The sequence below is a fragment of the Fringilla coelebs genome (assembly GCF_963513975.1).
Source record: "Fringilla coelebs genome assembly, chromosome: 1".
NCBI classification, from domain to species: Eukaryota; Metazoa; Chordata; class Aves; order Passeriformes; family Fringillidae; genus Fringilla; species Fringilla coelebs.
This window is the reverse complement of record NC_140028.1, coordinates 109,141,688-109,160,183: the sequence shown is the minus strand read 5'-3', so window position 1 is coordinate 109,160,183 and position 18,496 is coordinate 109,141,688. Positions and strand designations below refer to the sequence as shown.

At 44.1% G+C, this 18,496-nt stretch overlaps 1 protein-coding gene across 1 annotated transcript in view; it reads right to left on the bottom strand.

Moving 5' to 3' along the window:
* The window catches only part of LOC311154982 (transmembrane channel-like protein 2), a gene marked incomplete at both ends in the record, with an annotated part of 35,171 nt that extends 23,775 nt beyond the window's left edge, over positions 1 to 11,396 (bottom strand). Inside the window, 8 exons of the mRNA XM_084207858.1 lie at positions 355 to 453; positions 2,273 to 2,379; positions 2,668 to 2,749; positions 3,678 to 3,768; positions 5,995 to 6,147; positions 6,882 to 6,969; positions 9,181 to 9,228; positions 11,345 to 11,396. Coding sequence (XP_084063984.1) covers positions 355 to 453; positions 2,273 to 2,379; positions 2,668 to 2,749; positions 3,678 to 3,768; positions 5,995 to 6,147; positions 6,882 to 6,969; positions 9,181 to 9,228; positions 11,345 to 11,396 — 720 coding nt within the window. The remainder of the gene's footprint in view (positions 1 to 354; positions 454 to 2,272; positions 2,380 to 2,667; positions 2,750 to 3,677; positions 3,769 to 5,994; positions 6,148 to 6,881; positions 6,970 to 9,180; positions 9,229 to 11,344) is intronic.
* Positions 11,397 to 18,496: the final 7,100 nt, after the last annotated feature.

The window sequence follows — 18,496 nt, the reverse complement described above, 5'->3', positions numbered from 1 at the left end:
GAGCAGCTCCAGCCTCCCACCTGGGTGCTTGCTGCCTTTCCAGTTGGAAGCAAAATGGCTTTTGTGTCTGCACACACATGGTGTGCACCAGGCAGCACATTTGTGTATGGAATGGTTCAAATCCATGTGCAGGTGTCTGCATGTGAACATGCTGCTTTGGCCAGAAATCTCAGCATCCACAAAGATTTTGTCGCAACAAAAGGCTTCCCAGACTTCTTCTGGAAGGAAATAGGAAGTCTTCCAGACTTCTTCTGGTTTATCTTGGAACAAAATCATCCTTGTAGCACTGCTAACTTCTGAGGGGTTTTAGGAGGTATTCAAATGATCTTTTATGATTAACACTTGTGTGCTTACCTCAAAATCCCAAAGAACTGAAAAATCCATAGCTGTTGCTTGTTCAGCCCGGGGTACAGTTTTCCTTGGCAAACTCCCATATGGCATTCCCATCAGGACCTGGAGAACATTAATAACAATGATGCATATATACTATAAAACACCAAAGAGTTTTTAACAGGTTTTTTTTCTTAATAACTCTGTTTTAGTTTGCTTTTGGTTGGTTTTCCTTTTCTGTTGATTTTGATATATTTTATTTCTTAATGCTAGAGCAGCAGTTTTTAAAAACTGCTTAGCAATAAATTTATAATTATTTAGTATGAATTATACCTATTAATATTTAGTACTAAGTATATTTATTAATGTACAGTATTAAATTTATTGCTTATACTTAGTATTAATTACATGCAAATAACCAGAGGACTTCCCTTTCCCTGGACATATCCATTGCACAGGAAATTTTTTTTTGGAGAAACTGTATCCCCAATGAACATCTGCAGCTGAAATGTCCTTAGTTTGGCAAGGAGTTCTTTGCTTGAACTTCATGGGTCTAATGCAGTAAAGGGATTAGCTCCATCTATTTATGCAGAGCTACTCCTCTGAGAGAAGTCAAGAGCACTGGGTCAAGCTTGCAATATAATTTGTATTTTTCAGTCCTGAATTGAAAGATGTTCTCAAGGTGAGGTAAAGGGCAATTAGGTTTGGGGGGGAAAAAAAGTACGACAAAAAGATGCAAAGAATAGTTTTCATGGCCCAGCCTGTCCTGATGGCACCATGCAAAGCAGGTCTTGCAGCTGGAGCAGCAGTAGAAGTCCAGACAGAGAATGCCAAGGGCTATGGAGAATTATTATATTTACAAGCTGACTGGTGCCAGTACCAGAATATCTCATTAGCATTCATAGCCTAGAAAGGCATATCATCTATCACTTATTTTTTAGGGCTATCTAATTACACTCAAAATAATTTATGATTAAATGTTTATTGCCCAGCTACTCTTCCGTATCGTAACAGCTCAGTAGGCAGTGAGTAACAGTGTGCACACTTCAGAGAGGAGAGCTCCTGCCATATGCATAGTTCCTAACCAAACACATTTGTACTGTTCAGTGCTGATGGTTATGTCTCCTCGTCCTGGGGGGAAACTGAGCTTTCCCTTTCCATAGTGTGAGCAAGCACATTAAGGAGAACAAAAGCACGGTCCTCAGGAGACATTCTGCAGTGCATATTTGCTCCATAAAATTCTGCATTGAACAGAACAGATGCCACTGTCTGTGGATTGCACAGCCTTTAAATACTGCACTGAGTAATTTAGCCAGAGCTGTAATGGCTGCATTAAAAAATTCTTCAATAAACAATCATATAAAGTTGGCTATGAGATCCTTTTCATTCTCCAAGAAGAGTGAGAAATAGAAAAACTAAAAATAAAACAATTGCTTGTGAATTATATGAATTGGAAGTACAAAAAAGGGTTATTTCCCAAGCAAGTATTAGTTGGCAAAGTGCTGGGAAATAGTCTGTTCCCCGAGAGGCTGTGCCATGGCTGCTGCCCCATGGCCATGCCCATCCAGAGGGCCCAAAACTGAGGGCACTTCATTATTTTCAGAGCACAATCCACTTCCTGTGGCTCGTGCACACCAGATCTTGTGCCTAGGATTGGAATGTGATGTTCTTCACTTTAGTCAAAATGTGAAACTAGCCTTGAATTAGATAGATTGTTGAGCCCCTGTTTCAGCTGCTGGATGAGTGGGATCTCTGATAGCATTTTATGTCTCCTGATATCAATCCGACTTCTGCTCCTGTGTCAGTAACTCTCTGTAAATAATTGTCCTCAGGCATTCCATTTATCTAAAGTGATGCCTGTTACAAGGCATTTGTCCTGTCAGTGTCACGTTTGTGTCAAGCAAAGGGTAAGATTTTACTGAAAGGAGAATTAAGCGCTTACCTCTGGAATGATAACCAGTCCAAATATTAACCCGAAAAGGACAAGATTTACTCCATACATCCACCGCAGAAATATGAAGTAGGAAGCAACGGAGGAGCCAAAGTGACCTTCAAGCAGAAGACATTTCACAGTTAGGAGTTTGAGAGGGTTAAACTGTCCTCAGCAACCCTTTACCCTCAGGTGTCCCGGTGAGAGATTTCCCGTGAGCCTCCCAAGAGTCCCCACATCTGCTGGAGAGAGCACACCTGGAGCTGCCAGGGCTGTGTGCTCCTTGCTTGGCACTGATGCCCAGGGCGAGTGGAGACTGTGGACCAGGGAGCTGGAACATTGCTTCTGTGAAGACAAGGCTGTCTTAGAAAACATCCCACTGCCACCACACAGCGACTTCAACTTACTCTCCACTTCCTTTATCTTCATCTCCCAGGGTATGCACTGAGTTTTAAAATTTTCAAAGTCTCTCTTAAATTTCACCCATTTCTGAAACAAGACAAATTGCAGTGAGCAGAGAGGTGTGAAGAGGGGGTCTGCTCTGAAGCAGGGCTCTCTAATATCAGAGTTTGGTAGCATGGTTAGGTTGGGTGTTAAGTCCAAAGTAGGAGTTCTGGTCTGGGTCTTATCTTTTGGACTATTTCAGAAACTCCCTTCAACCAAAAATCCCACCCCCCCCCCTCCAAGTGTTCACATTTATGATTTGAGTTTTAAGAGTTTTAACCTTTCCAGGCTTTCGGAAAGCTGCAGTTGTGCTGCGGCTTGATCAGATTATATAAGGGTAGGAAATTCAGACATGCCTCTGGATTGAAAGAACTGGTTCAGAACAAACTCTCCTTAAAACAACATTTAGTTTGATAAAGCACTGAGCTTGACTCTTTCCTCACAAGGCCAGCAGCTAAACTCCCATTGATTTCATAATCTCAGGTCTGGCTCTGTTTTGCACCTCTCAATATAATCTCCATGACAACATGCAACTTGGCTACCAACTTCAGTCTCACAGCACAGACATCATTCTCCCCGTTATCTCCTCATCACTGGAGAAGATGAAATTTTACAGGACTAGGGGTAGGGCAAGAGTTTGGCAGGGCCTCTTTCCCCTTTAGGGATATCTTTTCTCACATATCAGGGCTTTGGAGATTGCAGCCAGAAAAGCATGGTTTTTCCTGCTCCTGCAAACCCTCCCTTGCTTCAGGAAAGGTCACAATCAGGCTCAGGTTGGGGTGAATTTCCCCCTGTTCTTTCTGCAGTAGCTGTAGATTTGAAGTCAGCTAGTATTTTTTTTTTAATGTGGGCAGGAAGTTTTATTCTGACTTCCTTGTGCCTCTTTCACCAAATAGAGGTCAATAAACCTAAAAATGTGCTGAATACATAACTGAGTATCCAAGCCTTTCGCTGACATCGCTGTAGCACTTACCTTTGCCATCATCATCTTATATGCATACAACTTTTTGCCCTTTCCTTTTCCCAGTGCTCCTTCAAACTTCTCTACAAAATCTTGTGCCTCCCTAATTGGAATATAAACAAGCAGGTTATTAAAACAGCAGAGGGGGCTTTACTTTTCTCCCCTGCCTGCACCAGTGGGAACAGCAACTGTGCTCGTAGCAAGGTGGGGACTTGGTGTGTCTCCCCACCTGCTCTCTGCTGGTCAGTTGCTGTGCCATGTAGAGCTCAGACACCCACACAGGACTGTCAGGTCCCCAAAGCATTCACATTCCTATAGAAATGTTTTCTACTAGCTCGAAGTATTGCTAGTGCCCCAAATCTTGCTCCGCCCTTCTCCCTGGGTGCAAACTAAGAGCCTGCCCATTTCTCTCACTGCAGAGCTCTCTCAGGCTGCATGCCTGTTATAATTTTTCTCTCCTGATGCATTGGTCAAGGAGAAAATAACATTGCCTAGTGAAATAAACTCCAAGAGGATGCAGAGCTTCCTTTTATGAACACCTCCCAGGATAAATATCAGAGATGGGCAAACAGCCCAAGGGGATAATCTCAGTGCCAGAGGAATGAGTGTATGCTAGTCAGGAGTAAAATCAAGCTGCAAAGTGAAACTGGTTTTACACTAGGATATCTAAGGGAAATACAGAGAAAGTAGTCTAGGTAGATGCTGTTATGCTGAGTATGCTGAGCTTGTGAATAAAATTATATTGCACATTGGCATTGCCAATGAAAAGAGATTAAATTTCAGGAGTTGGGAGGTTTTATGCCATCCTAAGCCTGAGGGAAAGATGGACTTCCACTTGGTATGAATAGTTGGCTAGGTCAGCCTGTAACCTTGGGAAAATCACCTGTGACTTCATTTGCAAACCTAAAGTGAGATTTCTGAGCCTTGAACATATTGTGCCACCCTCTTTGTGTTTTACACTCCTCATCTGTGCAATGGGGCTAATAATTTCTTCTTTCAGGGTTGAGTTCTTGCAACAAAAAATATCTAATGAATGTACAGTGTGCTGAGAGCCTTTCTGGTGACCCCTGCACAAGCAGCACAACAGTTTTGTTTAGGTTCATTAGTAGGTAGTGATACTTGCTGTAGCTCAGAAATAAGATGAAAGTATGGAAAGACATTGTCAAACATGATCCTAAGTAGAATTTTAGTCAGTATTCTACACCATAGGGGAAAAAATTTCATCAGAAACAACTCTGCTTTGGTCTCTTTTTTTTTTTTCTTTTCTTACAGAAATTTGTAATTTTAGGGCCATAAGAATTTATTTGTTGTGAGCTCAGGCTCATAGCACAGCTGTGAGGTAGAAAAGTTACTTTAACACGGTTTCCCCATTATAGATCTTTACCCAGATTTTCAGAAGTAATTGTCAGAGTTCACGATTCCTGATTTTATTGGAAGATGGAACGGGTCTTGGCCTTCAGGGCATAAAAGAGAGAAGCAAAGGCACATGGTGACTGCCAGCTTCCATGGCACAGTCCCTGCAGCTCTGAGCAACCTCTCAGCAAACACGGAGCTGGGACATCACCACTCCCTGTGGGGCTGTGTCATGGTTTAACACGGCTTGGTTTTTAGTTAAAAAGAAAATGTATGTGTGCTTTGCAATGCTATTTTGAAATGTCTCCTCGTAGAAAGGGGTTTCAGAAATTCCTTAAGCAGTAGAGCTGGGATCTGAATCATTGCCCTGACCCAGGGTTTTTATGAGCTATTCCCTGTAACCTGTGGGTTTTGATTTCCCTGGTCTGCTCTGCCCCGCTGTCCCCCATGCCCAGCACTGAGGAGTCTCTGCTGCTGCCTGAGTTGTTCCCACCTTCATCAGGGTCTGTGTGGCAGATTTCTCTTTGCTCCATAAAACTCTGAAAATAATACAGCATTTTTTCCAAGAAGGCCCATCTCAGGACTGTGCACTAACAGGGCACTGTGCTGCTCTGATTTCTGTCTGACAAAAGACATGAATAAGCAAGCCAGGGTACGGAGTTTGCTTTAACAAGTAGCCTGACTGTAGTGAGTAATTTGGTTTTAAATACGAGGGTAGAATGTCCTGGCCATGGGTATCAGTTGAACAGATTTGCACTTTGTCTGTTCTTTGGTTACAGAGCCTGAAAATCAGATTGCATATTTTGACTCTGGTGGTTTTTACCCAGGCAGGCTGGCCAGGTTCTGCCAGTCACTTTTTCTGATACTACGGTGTTACAGCAGCAGCAGCAAATGTGTAATTTCAAGGAAAGACAAAGTGCATCTCACAACAGTCAGCAGAGACCTCAGGAATGGGGGTTCCCATTTTGATGGGTACCTGAGCATCGAGAGCTTCTTCACCATCCTCCAGGGCTTGTTCCTCATGGTGGAAATCAGTTTTTTCTTTTGCTCCACCTGCTCCTTCAGCATCGCGAGCTCTTCCTCTGACAGCGACTCCTCATCAGATGAGTTGGAGGAAGCAGAAGAAGTACTGGAAGACACACAAAATAATGGACTCAGAAAAACTCACGGGGGTTAGAGGGAAGGCCTTGCTTGGGGTAGGCAGACTGCTGCTGGCCCTGGGGATTCTGCTCTGATGTGGGCACAGTGCCCCAACCTCCCCTGGCTCAGTGCGAGGCCAGTGCCCATCGCACTCAGAGCAGGGCTGTTTCCAGCCAGGATAACGAGGAGCCATTTGTGCCCCACTACCATTTATTCAGTGTCGTGCTTTGGGCCACATGTCTGCGATAGAAAATTGCCTGCAGCTCCCAGGGCTACAGCTAGCACTGGGAAAATTGTTTTCATGGCTTCAATGGGAGGTACGCGTAGAAGTTGAAGATTGGGACAAGCAAGATTTGGAAGAGGATGAGGCTTGAAAATACAAGGGGTACATTTTAACTGGAATGTTTCCATAGACCAACCAAAAAAAGGTCTCCATGCCCGAATTTCTCAAGGTACCTTCTTTAGGGGCGCTTTTCTACCACTGGCTGTAGGTACTAGGACTCTACCACATGCATAGACCTAATCCTGGTTGAGAAATGATAATAACAAACTTGGAAACAGTTTGGTTTTGTGGCATTTTATACTGTTTTCCACTGTGTCTCTAAGGAGAGCAGAAACTTATTTGCAGTCTATTGGTTTTGCCATTCTGGTCCATATGCCACTGGCATGTCAATATCGCCACCAGTCTGAGCAAGGCACCGTAGTCAGGGATTGTTTAATTACCTGTTTTTCCTTCCTTTCTTCTGTTTATTCTCCCCCTCTTTCCCTCTCTTGGTTGTTCTCTTTTCTTTGTTTTCTGATTCCTTTTGATCTTTGTTAGGAGCCGTTTTGCCTCTGTCTTTCTTCTGGCTTCCTTCCTCTCTTGCCTTTTTTCCGTCTCTGTTTTTCCTTTGGTAATTTTTTCTCCTAGAAGTTCTGTTCTGCTGGCTGCTGTTGTCTTCCTCTTTGCTCTCATCTTCTTTGTCTTCTTTCTCTTCTTTGTCTTTCTCTTGCTTTTTGCTTTGAAGTCTGCTTGCTCTGCCAGTTTCCCTAAGGCGTTGTTTGTTAGTTTTCTTGTCCTTTACTTCATCTTCTGCAAGCGATAAAAAACAATTACATTGGGAAATCCATGCTGGCAGAACAAAGATTCATAAGAAGAGCACGGCAGGCAGGACACCTGATGCAAACCCTGGCAAATTCAAACAGCAGGTGCCTGTTGATCTCGATGGGCTTTGTGTCATGCTCTGTCCAAGAACCAGGTGGAACTCTTTGGCTGTGCAACTCCCATTTAAGACACCGCGATTTAGCCATCAGTGACTTATATGTGACCATAAGAAGATTGGAAATTAATTACAAATGCAAAAGCCCGTCCATCAGACAGCACAGACAGATATCTCCCTGACCTGCAAACACACCAGAACAAAGGAAACAGAAATTGCAGTCTGTTACACAATGTGTAGTTTGCTTGTTGATGCGATGTCCTTGAAAGATGTTTACTTTTCAAGGCTGGGAATGGAGTTCTTCTATTTATAGAGGGAAAAGGCACAGCACAGGCAGTATCCGGTTTTCTTTCTCTCCATTTTCCTTTATATTGGATGGTCTCTATTCAGAGAAGAAAAAGACCAGACAGTCTCTGAGGCACATTTCATTCTTACTGGCATTGCAAGCTAAAAACCTCCTCTTTCCATAAGTCAGAAATGCTTCCAGCTTAAAGGATTGAAGTGGAGCATGATTTAATTGTAGAATTTTATGGAGAGAGGAAAAAATTTTTTCAAAAGCCCCCAAGTCTCTCCATCTCCTTCACTACCAAGCCAATTAAAATTAATAGTAAGTTTTCCAGAGTATTCTGGCTTCTTATTTTCCAAAATTTCTGTCTGATGACAGCAAAGAGTTGGAGATATTGTAATAGAAGAAGGAAATTGTGATGGAATGGGATCCAGAGTGTAAAATAAGGAGCTTAAAAGGTGATAAAAATAGAAGAAAAAAAAAGAATTTGAGTATTTGTGTTTTTGGTTTGGTGAAAAGCTAGAAATTAATGACAAGCAAATAGTTTCTGGTTTTTAGTGGTAAAAAATTAGTAGTCAGTGGTGGTCACATTTGACACTGGGAATGAGAAGGAACTTCTAATTGATTTCTCAGGAGGCATTATGCAGGTTTCAGTTACTGTGTAATGGTCTAAACTGAATTTTGGTCAATCATCTAGATCAAAGGAACACCCGCTCTCTTTGGGAAAATGTTCATTTTGGACAGCCAATGATCTGGGTTTTTTTTTTATTTGCAACCTCACAAGTATTAGGCTAATTATGAAGCAATAATTTGTAACCTTTATCTTACTTCCTCTTTTGCCTATATGGAAAAGGTGGACATGATTAAAAAAAAAAATAACTTCCAGTAGTTTGCTGTAGTATGAGAAAGTAAACTACATTCTCATATTCTGTGAGTAATACAGACACAGTTGTGAACTGGTTTTGCGGTAACAGCTACATTTGTATCACCTATACAGTGCTGTTACGGTCTCACCTCTTAGCTCTCTCACTTGAGATATACTATACCTGCAGAATTAAAGGTGGTTTTAGTCCTGTCATGGGGTTTTCCTGATTTCCCTCACAGCCATAAGTCTCCCTTCAATCCATTTTCATCGTTATCTTCTTGCAGCCATGACTGATGTAGATTGCAGTGTGTTATGGTCTGAGCAAGCGTTACAGGGAGGGCAAGCAGGACCTCAGAATAGTGCAAAGCAGCCCCAGCCCTGCACAGGGTGGTGCTTTACTGCAGTGCCTGATGTACTAGGGGCTGGCTCCCGAGGGATGTGGGCTCTGGCAGCCTCTGACTCTGGGAACATGGATAAAAGAGGACAGACTGCTTAAGAACGGAGCTTTACATGTCACTGTTATAAGTCAAACCCCCAGGGAAAAATCTGCTTGCTTGCAAGGAGCTCATGAAAGAGTTTGTGTTGTAGAGCAAGTCATAAGTCAGAGAGAAAAAGAGAAGGTATCACCTCTTGTATTTCAAGCAGGACAACATTTGTTAATCTCTACATTACCTTCACTCTCTGTGTCGGTTTCCACTTCTCCATCAAACTCTATTCCGGCTGCAAAACAAAGAGCAAAGAGTAATTGCATTTGTTGCTGGAATTTACACATCTGATGCTTGACACAGCTGACCCTTAAGTTCCAGCTGAGCTTGGCAGAATATCCCTTATTGATTACACACTATATTCTTTCCCTACAGCAATGCTCTTAATATTTACTTTAGTCTGGCTGACTGACAAAAGTCCCCTGCCCAAGCAACCTGAAATTGTATGGTCTTTGAGAGATGCAAAATGGGAAGCCTCAAGAGGTTTAGTCAAGTATTTGGCAGCATGCAAATTGCAATGATCTCACAGTGATACCAACCATCTTCCAGGATGACCTGCAGAGTGCTTTTCTTTTTCTTCCCCATGGCAGCCTCCCGGCTGTTGCCCAGACACGGTAGCTGCTAAGCTGCACACCCCCCAGTCATACACAGCTCACTCCCTCTGCCAGTGCCCATGTGCTCGTCTCCTTGGCATTGCAGGCAGACGGGCACGTCCAGCCGTCAGTGACCTCTTGCTCATGAGCCATGAGGACAGGGAGGGGTGGGAGAGGCAGGGAGAACCTGGGCTCTGCCTCAGCCTACCCAAACACTTTCCCTTCTGGTCCCTTCTCCCTGTGAAAAAAGCACCTGTTGGCATTGCATTGCATTTCATTATTTATACATGAAGGAAAGCCCTTTGGTGGGCACTTGGTGGTGTCGTATGAAACACAGACACAAGTCACGTCTGCTTCTGACACAAGCGTGTGGCTGGAGGCTTTCAAAGGATCAATTTTCTTAATGCCATATTCTTTACTGACCTGCCACAATCTGTGTAACCCCGTTAGTCATTCTCCTGCATCTTATTAAATCTCTCAGACAGTGCCCCTTGGGACACAGCTGTGGGTCACCTTTTGTCCTTCATGCGTGTCCCTTGGAGGGGACTCATGAGCTAATAGATGCAGCAAAGAGTCAGGAGTCAGGATACCAGGATCTCTCTTTCCTTTGCTCCTCTATTCTGTGTGACCTTTGCATACTCATTGCACTTGCTGGTAAAATAGGATAGATTTTCCTTCTAGGTGCTCTGAGGCTTAATTAATTAATGTGAGACCCTCATTTGGAAGGTCCTTTAGAACCACAAAGTATTGTATTGCATTCTGCAGCTTGCAGTTTTTCAGTGTTTTGTCTGAGTGATGTCCAGAGTAAAACCTGCTCCGTCTGCCTCAGCTGTGGCTTTTGCAGAGAGCGCCCAAGGGTGCATTCCCAGTGTGGGGTTTCTCTTGGTCTCCCAAGAGGAGAATTTACCCTCACACCTCCTATGAAACACACTGCAGACCCCTGGCTTGCACAGGTGTCCCTTGGGGACCTGGCATGATGACTTTTTTCCAAGGAATGTCAGGGAGAGTGTTAATTCCTGCCTGCCCTCCCAAAAGAGAGGACTGTGTCAGAGATCAGCTTGGGGCTGTTGCCACCACTGGCATGTGCTGGTGACACCTGCTTTGGATCAGGTGTAGTGACTGAGGGGATGCCAGCCTGAACCTCTCAATTACTGCTTTTTCTCATTGAATTTGGGTCCAGGGGCACCTTTCAAGTACTTTAAATCCAATCCCATGGATTGCTTGATCTATGTTTGACTTTAGCTCAGCTCTCCTGAGCTTAATACATAATGTATGGTATATGCCCATACATTATTAACAGCTCTAACCCTACAAGTTCATTGCACAGGGCATTTTCCCCACACCAGTGGGCTTGACTGGGTCTGAAGACAGTGATAGTGCCTTTTGAAGGTCTTTCCAGTGAATGAGTTTCACCTGTAACTCTATCTGTTGATGTGGTTTGTTTCCAATGTGATCGCTAGGTCATTGAATTAATACTGCTCCAGGAAAAAAAGGAGAAATTCCCAGCTGCTGGAGGCTACTGGAACAGATCCTCTGCAAGATACTTCAGTTGCCTCAGTGCCAAGCATCTCTATCCCAAACAGAGGATCTAGGGACCTTCTAGTTAAATGAGGACCGAGTTTCTAAGGAATGGTGTGGCAGGAGGCAAAAGGGCTGTGGATGCTCATCACACCCCACCCTCCACCCCCTGGTACTGCACTCAGTGATAGCACTGCTTCTGCCTCATGGAATCACAGAATGGTTTGGGCAAGAACTGACCTTTAAAGGCCATTTGCTCCAGCTCCTCTGCAGTGAGCAGGGACATCTTCATGTAGACCAGATTGCTCATAGCCCTGTCCAAACTGACCTTGAATGTTTCCAGGGATAAGGCATCTACCACCTCTCTTGGCAACCTGTGCCACTGTTTTACCACCCTCATAGTAAAAAAAAATCTTTGTACCTAATCTGAATTGACCCTCTTTTAGTTTAAAACTGTCACCCCTTGTCCTTTAATGGACCTTACCCCTTCTTTCCCACTGAGGCATGATCAGATGCTCTCTGCATGCTCAAGGCCTGTTCATGTGGGCATCTCATTGGCAGAGTTGAGTGTCTTCAGAGTTGAGAGGTTTCTCTGTGGTTTCTCTGTGGTTTCCACCACAGAGTCAGTGATTCAACCATGATCTGCACTGGAGCTGGGACAGCTGCAGGCTCCAAAGCTGCTTGCACCGCTTGGCATGCCCATAGGTACCAAGTAGGTGATTTTGAAAAGTGATGGGGACTGCCAGTTCATTTCACTACCAAAATGTGTGGCCAGGTAATACCTCTGTCTCCTGCCCTGAGATGAAACACCTGCTCTTTGATTTTACTGCCTGCTCACAGCCGTGGGGGCAAGGTGTGGTGTTTCCACAGCAGTCACAGAGGCCCTGGGCACCTCTTGCCACATGGCAGAATAAGATCCCACTCACAGAGGGGGTGACAGCTGAGGGGTGCCAGCACATGGGACAGAGCAGGAATGGGGGCTGTTTCACCTTGTTGTCATGAAGCAGCAGGTCAGTATGGATGAGCATATTTGCAGTAAACTCTGCTTGGCTGTTGCTTTGCTGCCCTGTACCTACACTGCCATAGGTAGTAGGACTGGCCATGATAAAACTGTGCTGTTCCAGGCTGGGTGGCAGCACCTCACTCTTGTGTAGGTAGGGACCTTTATCTTTCACACTTCTGACTCCCTCCCATGGAGAGGAGGGAGTTGCATTAGTGCCTGGCAATTATTTCCTAATGAAGAGTGTTAATAAAGTGTCTGCCCAAGAACTTACCCCTAAGGAAAAATCCCTACATTACCTTTCCAACTCAGCCTGTGGTGCAACAGACCCTTTGCATATGACAGGCTGCTCCCTTTGCCTTAGAGCCTCAAGAGAAATAAATAACCTGCTCCCTCTCATGCTGTCTGGCTCCTCTGGAAGTGATGGTCCCCCTGAGGCTGATGTGCAGCCACACAAGCATGATGAGAAACCTTGGAATCTTGATTCCTTGTGGTACATGTCCTTGGGGGAACATGTGGCAGACTTGCAGAGCCACCATCACTTTTGGGTGGGACAGGCAGTGCTAGAGGCTGCGATGCAGAGGAAGGTGGGGAGGAGTGGGATTCAGTGCAACAAAGCAGTGTCACATAAGATGAGACCAAGAAAAAGTGCAAAATGCTTAGCTTGTCTTGCCAGCCTTGTTTGCCTTGTTTTTTGGTAAGTGCAGAGAGATGTGTAATTTCCCCCCAGAATTAGGCTGGGGGAGATCTTGCTGTACCTCTGGGCTGGTTTTGCCTGTGTGATGGTCTGCTTGTAGTTTGTGGATGCTGAATAGCAGTGGTGGAAAAAAATAAAATAGAAAGTTTAAAGGAAAAAAGATATTGCAACATGGAATTATTCATGGAGAAAAAACCCTTATGGTGGGATATTCTACAAAATGCTGTGTGTGAAGTAAGACAAGTGCATTTCACATTCTTTTGGCACCCAGCTTTGATGGTAGAAGGTGCTCCATTAAAAGAATTTTACAATGAAACCCCAGCATGGGAGCCAGACACCTCATGGGCTGCGAGGGAAGTGGCACTCGAGGACTTTCCCTGTCTGTGTGTGTCCATCTAACAGGTGGCAGGCTGTGCAGGGCCCACCAGGACTTGCACAGCCATACAAGGAATGGAGAGCTCACCAGCAGTGCTTCAGCACCCAGCACAGCACCATCCTCAGCTCACCAACCTGATTTTCCTAAGAGGATCAAGTGTCTTGCAGGGCTTAGGATTTCTTAGGATTACAGATTGGGGGGAGGAGATTAATGGATGAGTCTTTTACCTCTTGAGTTATTCCACACAAGGTGTGAATAAGTAATGCACAGCCACGAATTCAGCTATTACTTATGTAAATATCAAGTGTATGCAATTGATGGAGTTGTAGCCCAAATATTTTTTAATGTGTTATTTAGTATTTTTCTCCTCACACTGGTGATGACTAACGCTATATAATTTGGCAGTTTTGAGTTTTAGCATACGAGGACATTGGGTGTCTCACACACGTCCCAGTGTTAAATAAAAAACAGTTGTGTTATGGAGAGGGGGTAACTGAATCCTGGAAGCACATACAACATACTTGTAAATGCTTAATGAGCTAGTGTTTCTCCCTTTCTTGCTTTCTGATTAACATAGGGCTTTAGCTAATTAATCCACGGATTACATTTATTCAATATTCATCTCATCTATAAGTAATCTTTACTTGAGAGGGTTTTTGGGATATAACAATAACAATAATACCTGACCTGTGGGGGCATATTTTGATGAGGACCTAAAACTTGTGAATTGCCAGAGCTAACTTTAACAGAGTATCTGAGACAGACATTTAAAAGTGAGAGACCACTTCCAAACACTTGCTTGCTTCTGTTGAACTGTTAAAGAAAACCAAATTATTTTTAAAAACCCAAACCAACCCCTGTTTTCCCGGGTCTCTCAGGCATTCTTCACAAAACTGATTCAGCTCCAACCTGACTTTTGATCATGTCTGAGTTCAACTTTGCAAAAACAAATTTCTTACAAAGCCATGAAAATCCACCAGGGGCTACATGCTAACCTGAGCATCTCTCTGTGCAGAGGTCACCCTTGCCCTCACATAATCTCTGCAATGCTGTAGTTTTATTCTGCATTTTGGTACCGGGATCTGGAGCTCACTCTGACTGGGCAGCATGGAAGTGCTCAGAAAGGAAGGACTCACCTGCAGCAAACATGTGGAAAGAGAGTCTCATTATCTTAAAATAATCTGGGAAAGAAATTTCTCAGCTCTTTGCAGACTTTGAAAATAACCCTCTGGCTGCCATAGGGAATGGTAAGTCTGGACTTTGGCTGAAGGCAGTAAAAGTATGCCAAATACATGCCCTAAGCTCTCTGTTCAGGGTGGGCATTAATTACTTGTAAAGATGACAAAGTCCCACTGAAGAAGTTGTGCAAGATTAATCTTGTGGTGTTGGGGATGCTCAAGACGGTGCCTTGTTATCTTGGCCCATGAAAATGAGCTTTATCTCTGTAATCCCAACCCAGGCTGGGGGGCACAAGGTCCTCAGAGACGTAACTACTGCTTTTTTATTACTTTCCTGTTGTTATTTCATAACCTCAACGCACAGCCAGGAGTTTGCTGTGAAGGAACACAACAAGGTCTGTTAGCCATTAGCCTCTCTTAGCTGAAGAACTGCCACAGAACTGCTAATTCAGGTGCCCTGTCAGGAAGAGCTAAACCAAAACAGGGGGAGGATGTGCACTGGCAGGTCCTGGAAGTGTGCTGGCTCAGAGAGATATCTTGGAATGTCAGATCAATCATAGGACAGAGCCCCTCAGTTTTCCATAGTCTTCCACTGATTCTTGTCATGTAGGAACCAGTAAAGAGTTGGTTTGTTTTTCAAATGTGCTCATATCGCCCAGCTGTATAAGATTAGAGCCCCCCATTTGCAGCAGCCTTGTGGGAAACACTGCAGTTATTAAGACCTCAGATTGATGCAAAACACAAGCCAATATTTGCCAGCTCACTGCCGTCTTCACCTACTCCATGTCTCAGTCTCATGGAGTCATCCTGGATCCAGGTGAGCTTGTCAGTGTTCTCCAAACACAACATAAAGGTGTTTAGCAGTAGTGCTGGTCAGATGGTGTGTGTTGCTGCTGTATCATCCCTCCTCATTGCTGTCATTTTTGGGGACAGGTTTTGAGGAGAACAGGCTCTTGTTCATCCAAAAAATGGCATGCATCATGGTCCTTTGGCCCTGGCACTGCACAAGTACCTAAGTGGCATTGGAAAAACTGTTCTGATTTCCAACCAGACATAGACACTCCTACCCATGTCCCACGCTCCTTTTTGGGAATGGAGGCAGCACAACATATTTGCCAACGCATTACTCCATTTATGCAGAGTAAATGAAATCCAAAAATGAAGTTCTCATGAAGTTTCCAAGGACAAGAAGAGAAAAGCATTAAAACAGCAATCTTCTGGACTAATCTGAAGCATTAAATGAGTCAACACTCTCATGCAGGACTTAAATGGAGAATGATTATGTCATATAGGATTTATATGAGAAGACTTGTCGTTTAAAGAACATCTGTGCAAAACCAGAAGAGAGCATGTTTTTTGCACTGATTCTGAGGTAGGAGGTATTTTTTGGAGGAACATTTTTGCTGGGCTCCTTTTCTGCCTTTTACTCCTGTTCTTCTGGAGGAAAATTTCAGCAAGGTCACCTCAGCTTTGTGGGAGGTCCCGAAAGGCCATAAATGAAGGTCACAGTGTGAGAAGATCAGAAGAACACCCTTCAAAGGAGTTGAGCCTTTTTTGTTGACCCCTGTCCAGCCCCTCCAGACACAGAGGGGGTTGCTGCTGCTGGATTTCCCTCCTTTGCTTCTGGTCTGAGAGGATTTCTGGGGGGAGGAGGGAAAACCCACATATTTTTTTTGGAATCTCCTTGCCTGAAAAGCAATTCATTTCTTTTCCTTTTACTTAGAAATTAGAGAGAAAGCTGCCTGACAATCCTGTCATGGCAGGAGGATCTTGCAAGCTTTAACCTCTCTCTTCCCAGAGAAGCTCTGCTTTCGTTTTCATCAGCCAGAACCTCTGCTGCTACGAGCTCTTAAAGCTTTCGTGACTTCCACGAGGATTTGCCAAGTGACACCAGCTGTGGGTTTGTGCCGAGCAGCCCTAGGGCTTCTGCTGGATAATGGGCTCAGGGATGCACAGGGTTTGGAGGGGCCTCCACATGATGCTGTTTCAGAGTCGGATAGTCCCTGTGAATGTTGCTGCTTGAGACAAAAAAGAAGAGGTGACAGGGTGGCTGGAAGTCAGAATTAGTATTTCTGTTTGAATGATATCAAGGCCCTGTACATGGTTGATTTATACCAGATATAAAATTCCAGACCCAGAGGATTTTTTAGAAAGACAAAGCCATATTAATGAAACGTGTTGGATTATTTTTTTATTAGGTTTTCCAGATAAGTTTTCAAAAATAATAAATTGCAGCATCATGGTGGAGGACAGAAGTCAGATAACATGAGAGACAAAAGAGGATGAATTTGTTTGAGGGAGAGGACTGCAATGATCTGGCATCCAAAGGGATTCTTTTGGTACCTTTATTTCCTTCTATACACCTTCTCCCCCCTTTTCTCGGTGTCAGTGTGATGGAGAGTTGTGACGAACATATAGTGCCCACAAGGACTGTGTCCCTCCTCTGCCCCTGCGAGGGCAGGATTGCCTGTGCCATGCTCCCGGTGAATTCCCAGCTAGCTCAGCACTGACGTGCCACCAAAAGGAGTTTCAGCGCACGGATGCTTTCTGCACCGGGCAGGGAGAGGTGAGAGGAGGTCTCAAGGGAAGGGAGCGCATTCCAGAGGGGATGGAGTCCGTCTGGTGCAGGGTGGGCTCGGGAAAGGCGGGAGGAGCAGGAGCGGGTGTTCCCGGGCTCCGGCGGGGTGATGCTCGCTGGCTGAGCCGCGCCAGCCCGGCCGGGTGCGATGGCACCTCCCTCTCCTGGCAGCCCCTCCGCACGGCAAATTCTCCGTCTGGGCTGCTTCACCGCCTCCTCTGCCACAGGGGCACCCTGGATAAACCAGTGGGGATCGCCCTGGGAGAAACTGGTGTTTCTCTTTTCTTTTCCTAGCATGCTAACTGGCCAACAGCCCAATTACTCCCTACATCGGCCTCATCTGTATTAACATCTGAAATTATCACCTTCTGCTCTCTTGGGCAGAATTGGAGCTACAGCCCCCACAAGCAGAAAAGAAGTAAAGAAAATGAGGGGGATTTATCCCCCATTTATCCCAAATGGCTGACATGCCAGGCCATTTGTAATATTAACTTCATATTGTGTAAGTCATTCATAGAAGACTTTTTATATTCTATCTATTCTATATTTTTTTTCTTTGTTTTTATTTTCTTTGAAGAACTATTATTAAATGAAATGAAATTTTTCACCAAAAGAAGAATAAACTACTGGAATGCCCTTCCCAGGGAGGTGGTAGAATCACCATCTCTGGATGTGTTTAATAAAAGACTGGACATGGCACTTGGTGCTATAGTCCAGTTAAGGTGTTAGGGCATAGGTTGGACTTGATGATCTTAGAGGTCTCTTCCAACCTCATTATTCTGTGATTCTGTGAAATACCTTGCTATTGAAGGATCTGTTTTCTTTCTTTTTTTCTATTTTTATAAATTCCTGTTTCCTGTACTTAACAAAACATATATGGGGTCGGAATTCCCACTTTGTTAACAAAAGCAGATGAGAAAAATCTCTTTGGACTATTAACCTGAAGAATTTTCAAAATTTTAATTTATCACAAATATCTTTAGGAAGATCCCCAAACTAGTGGGGGAGGGGCTGGAAGAAAACAAACTTGTTATTTCCCAGCAGGGGGGTTTGATGAGGCATCCATCACAGCTGAGCTCAGCAAGTCAGCCAGACTGCACAGGAGGGCTGAGCCTGGGATCTGAGGTCAGTAATTCAGCACAGTAAGAGAAAAGTATTTAGATATGGGGGTAAGGCTGTGCAAGTGTGTGAGCACTAGGTAGCTCACCTGACTGCAGCCCTGCCATGGAAATTCCTAATGTTAGGGATGGTTTCAGGAACTTGGTTGGTCTGATGGCACACAAGGCCAGAAATGAGAACCTTTTGATTTCTGGTGTGAGTCTAGTGATGCTGAAAAGATCTGTTTTAGTTTCCTGAAACCCTTGTTGAAGAAAAATTCTGGGCTGTCTCTCTAAATTATCCCAATTTACTTTTATGATGTCTCATTTTTAAGTGTACTACTGATACATTAAGGCAACAGGCCAGAATGTCTTCAGAAACATCTTGATTCTCATTCATAGAAAAATATTCCTTAAATTCAGTGGAAACATTTGTTTTTTGTCTCATTAAAAAATTAAATTTCCA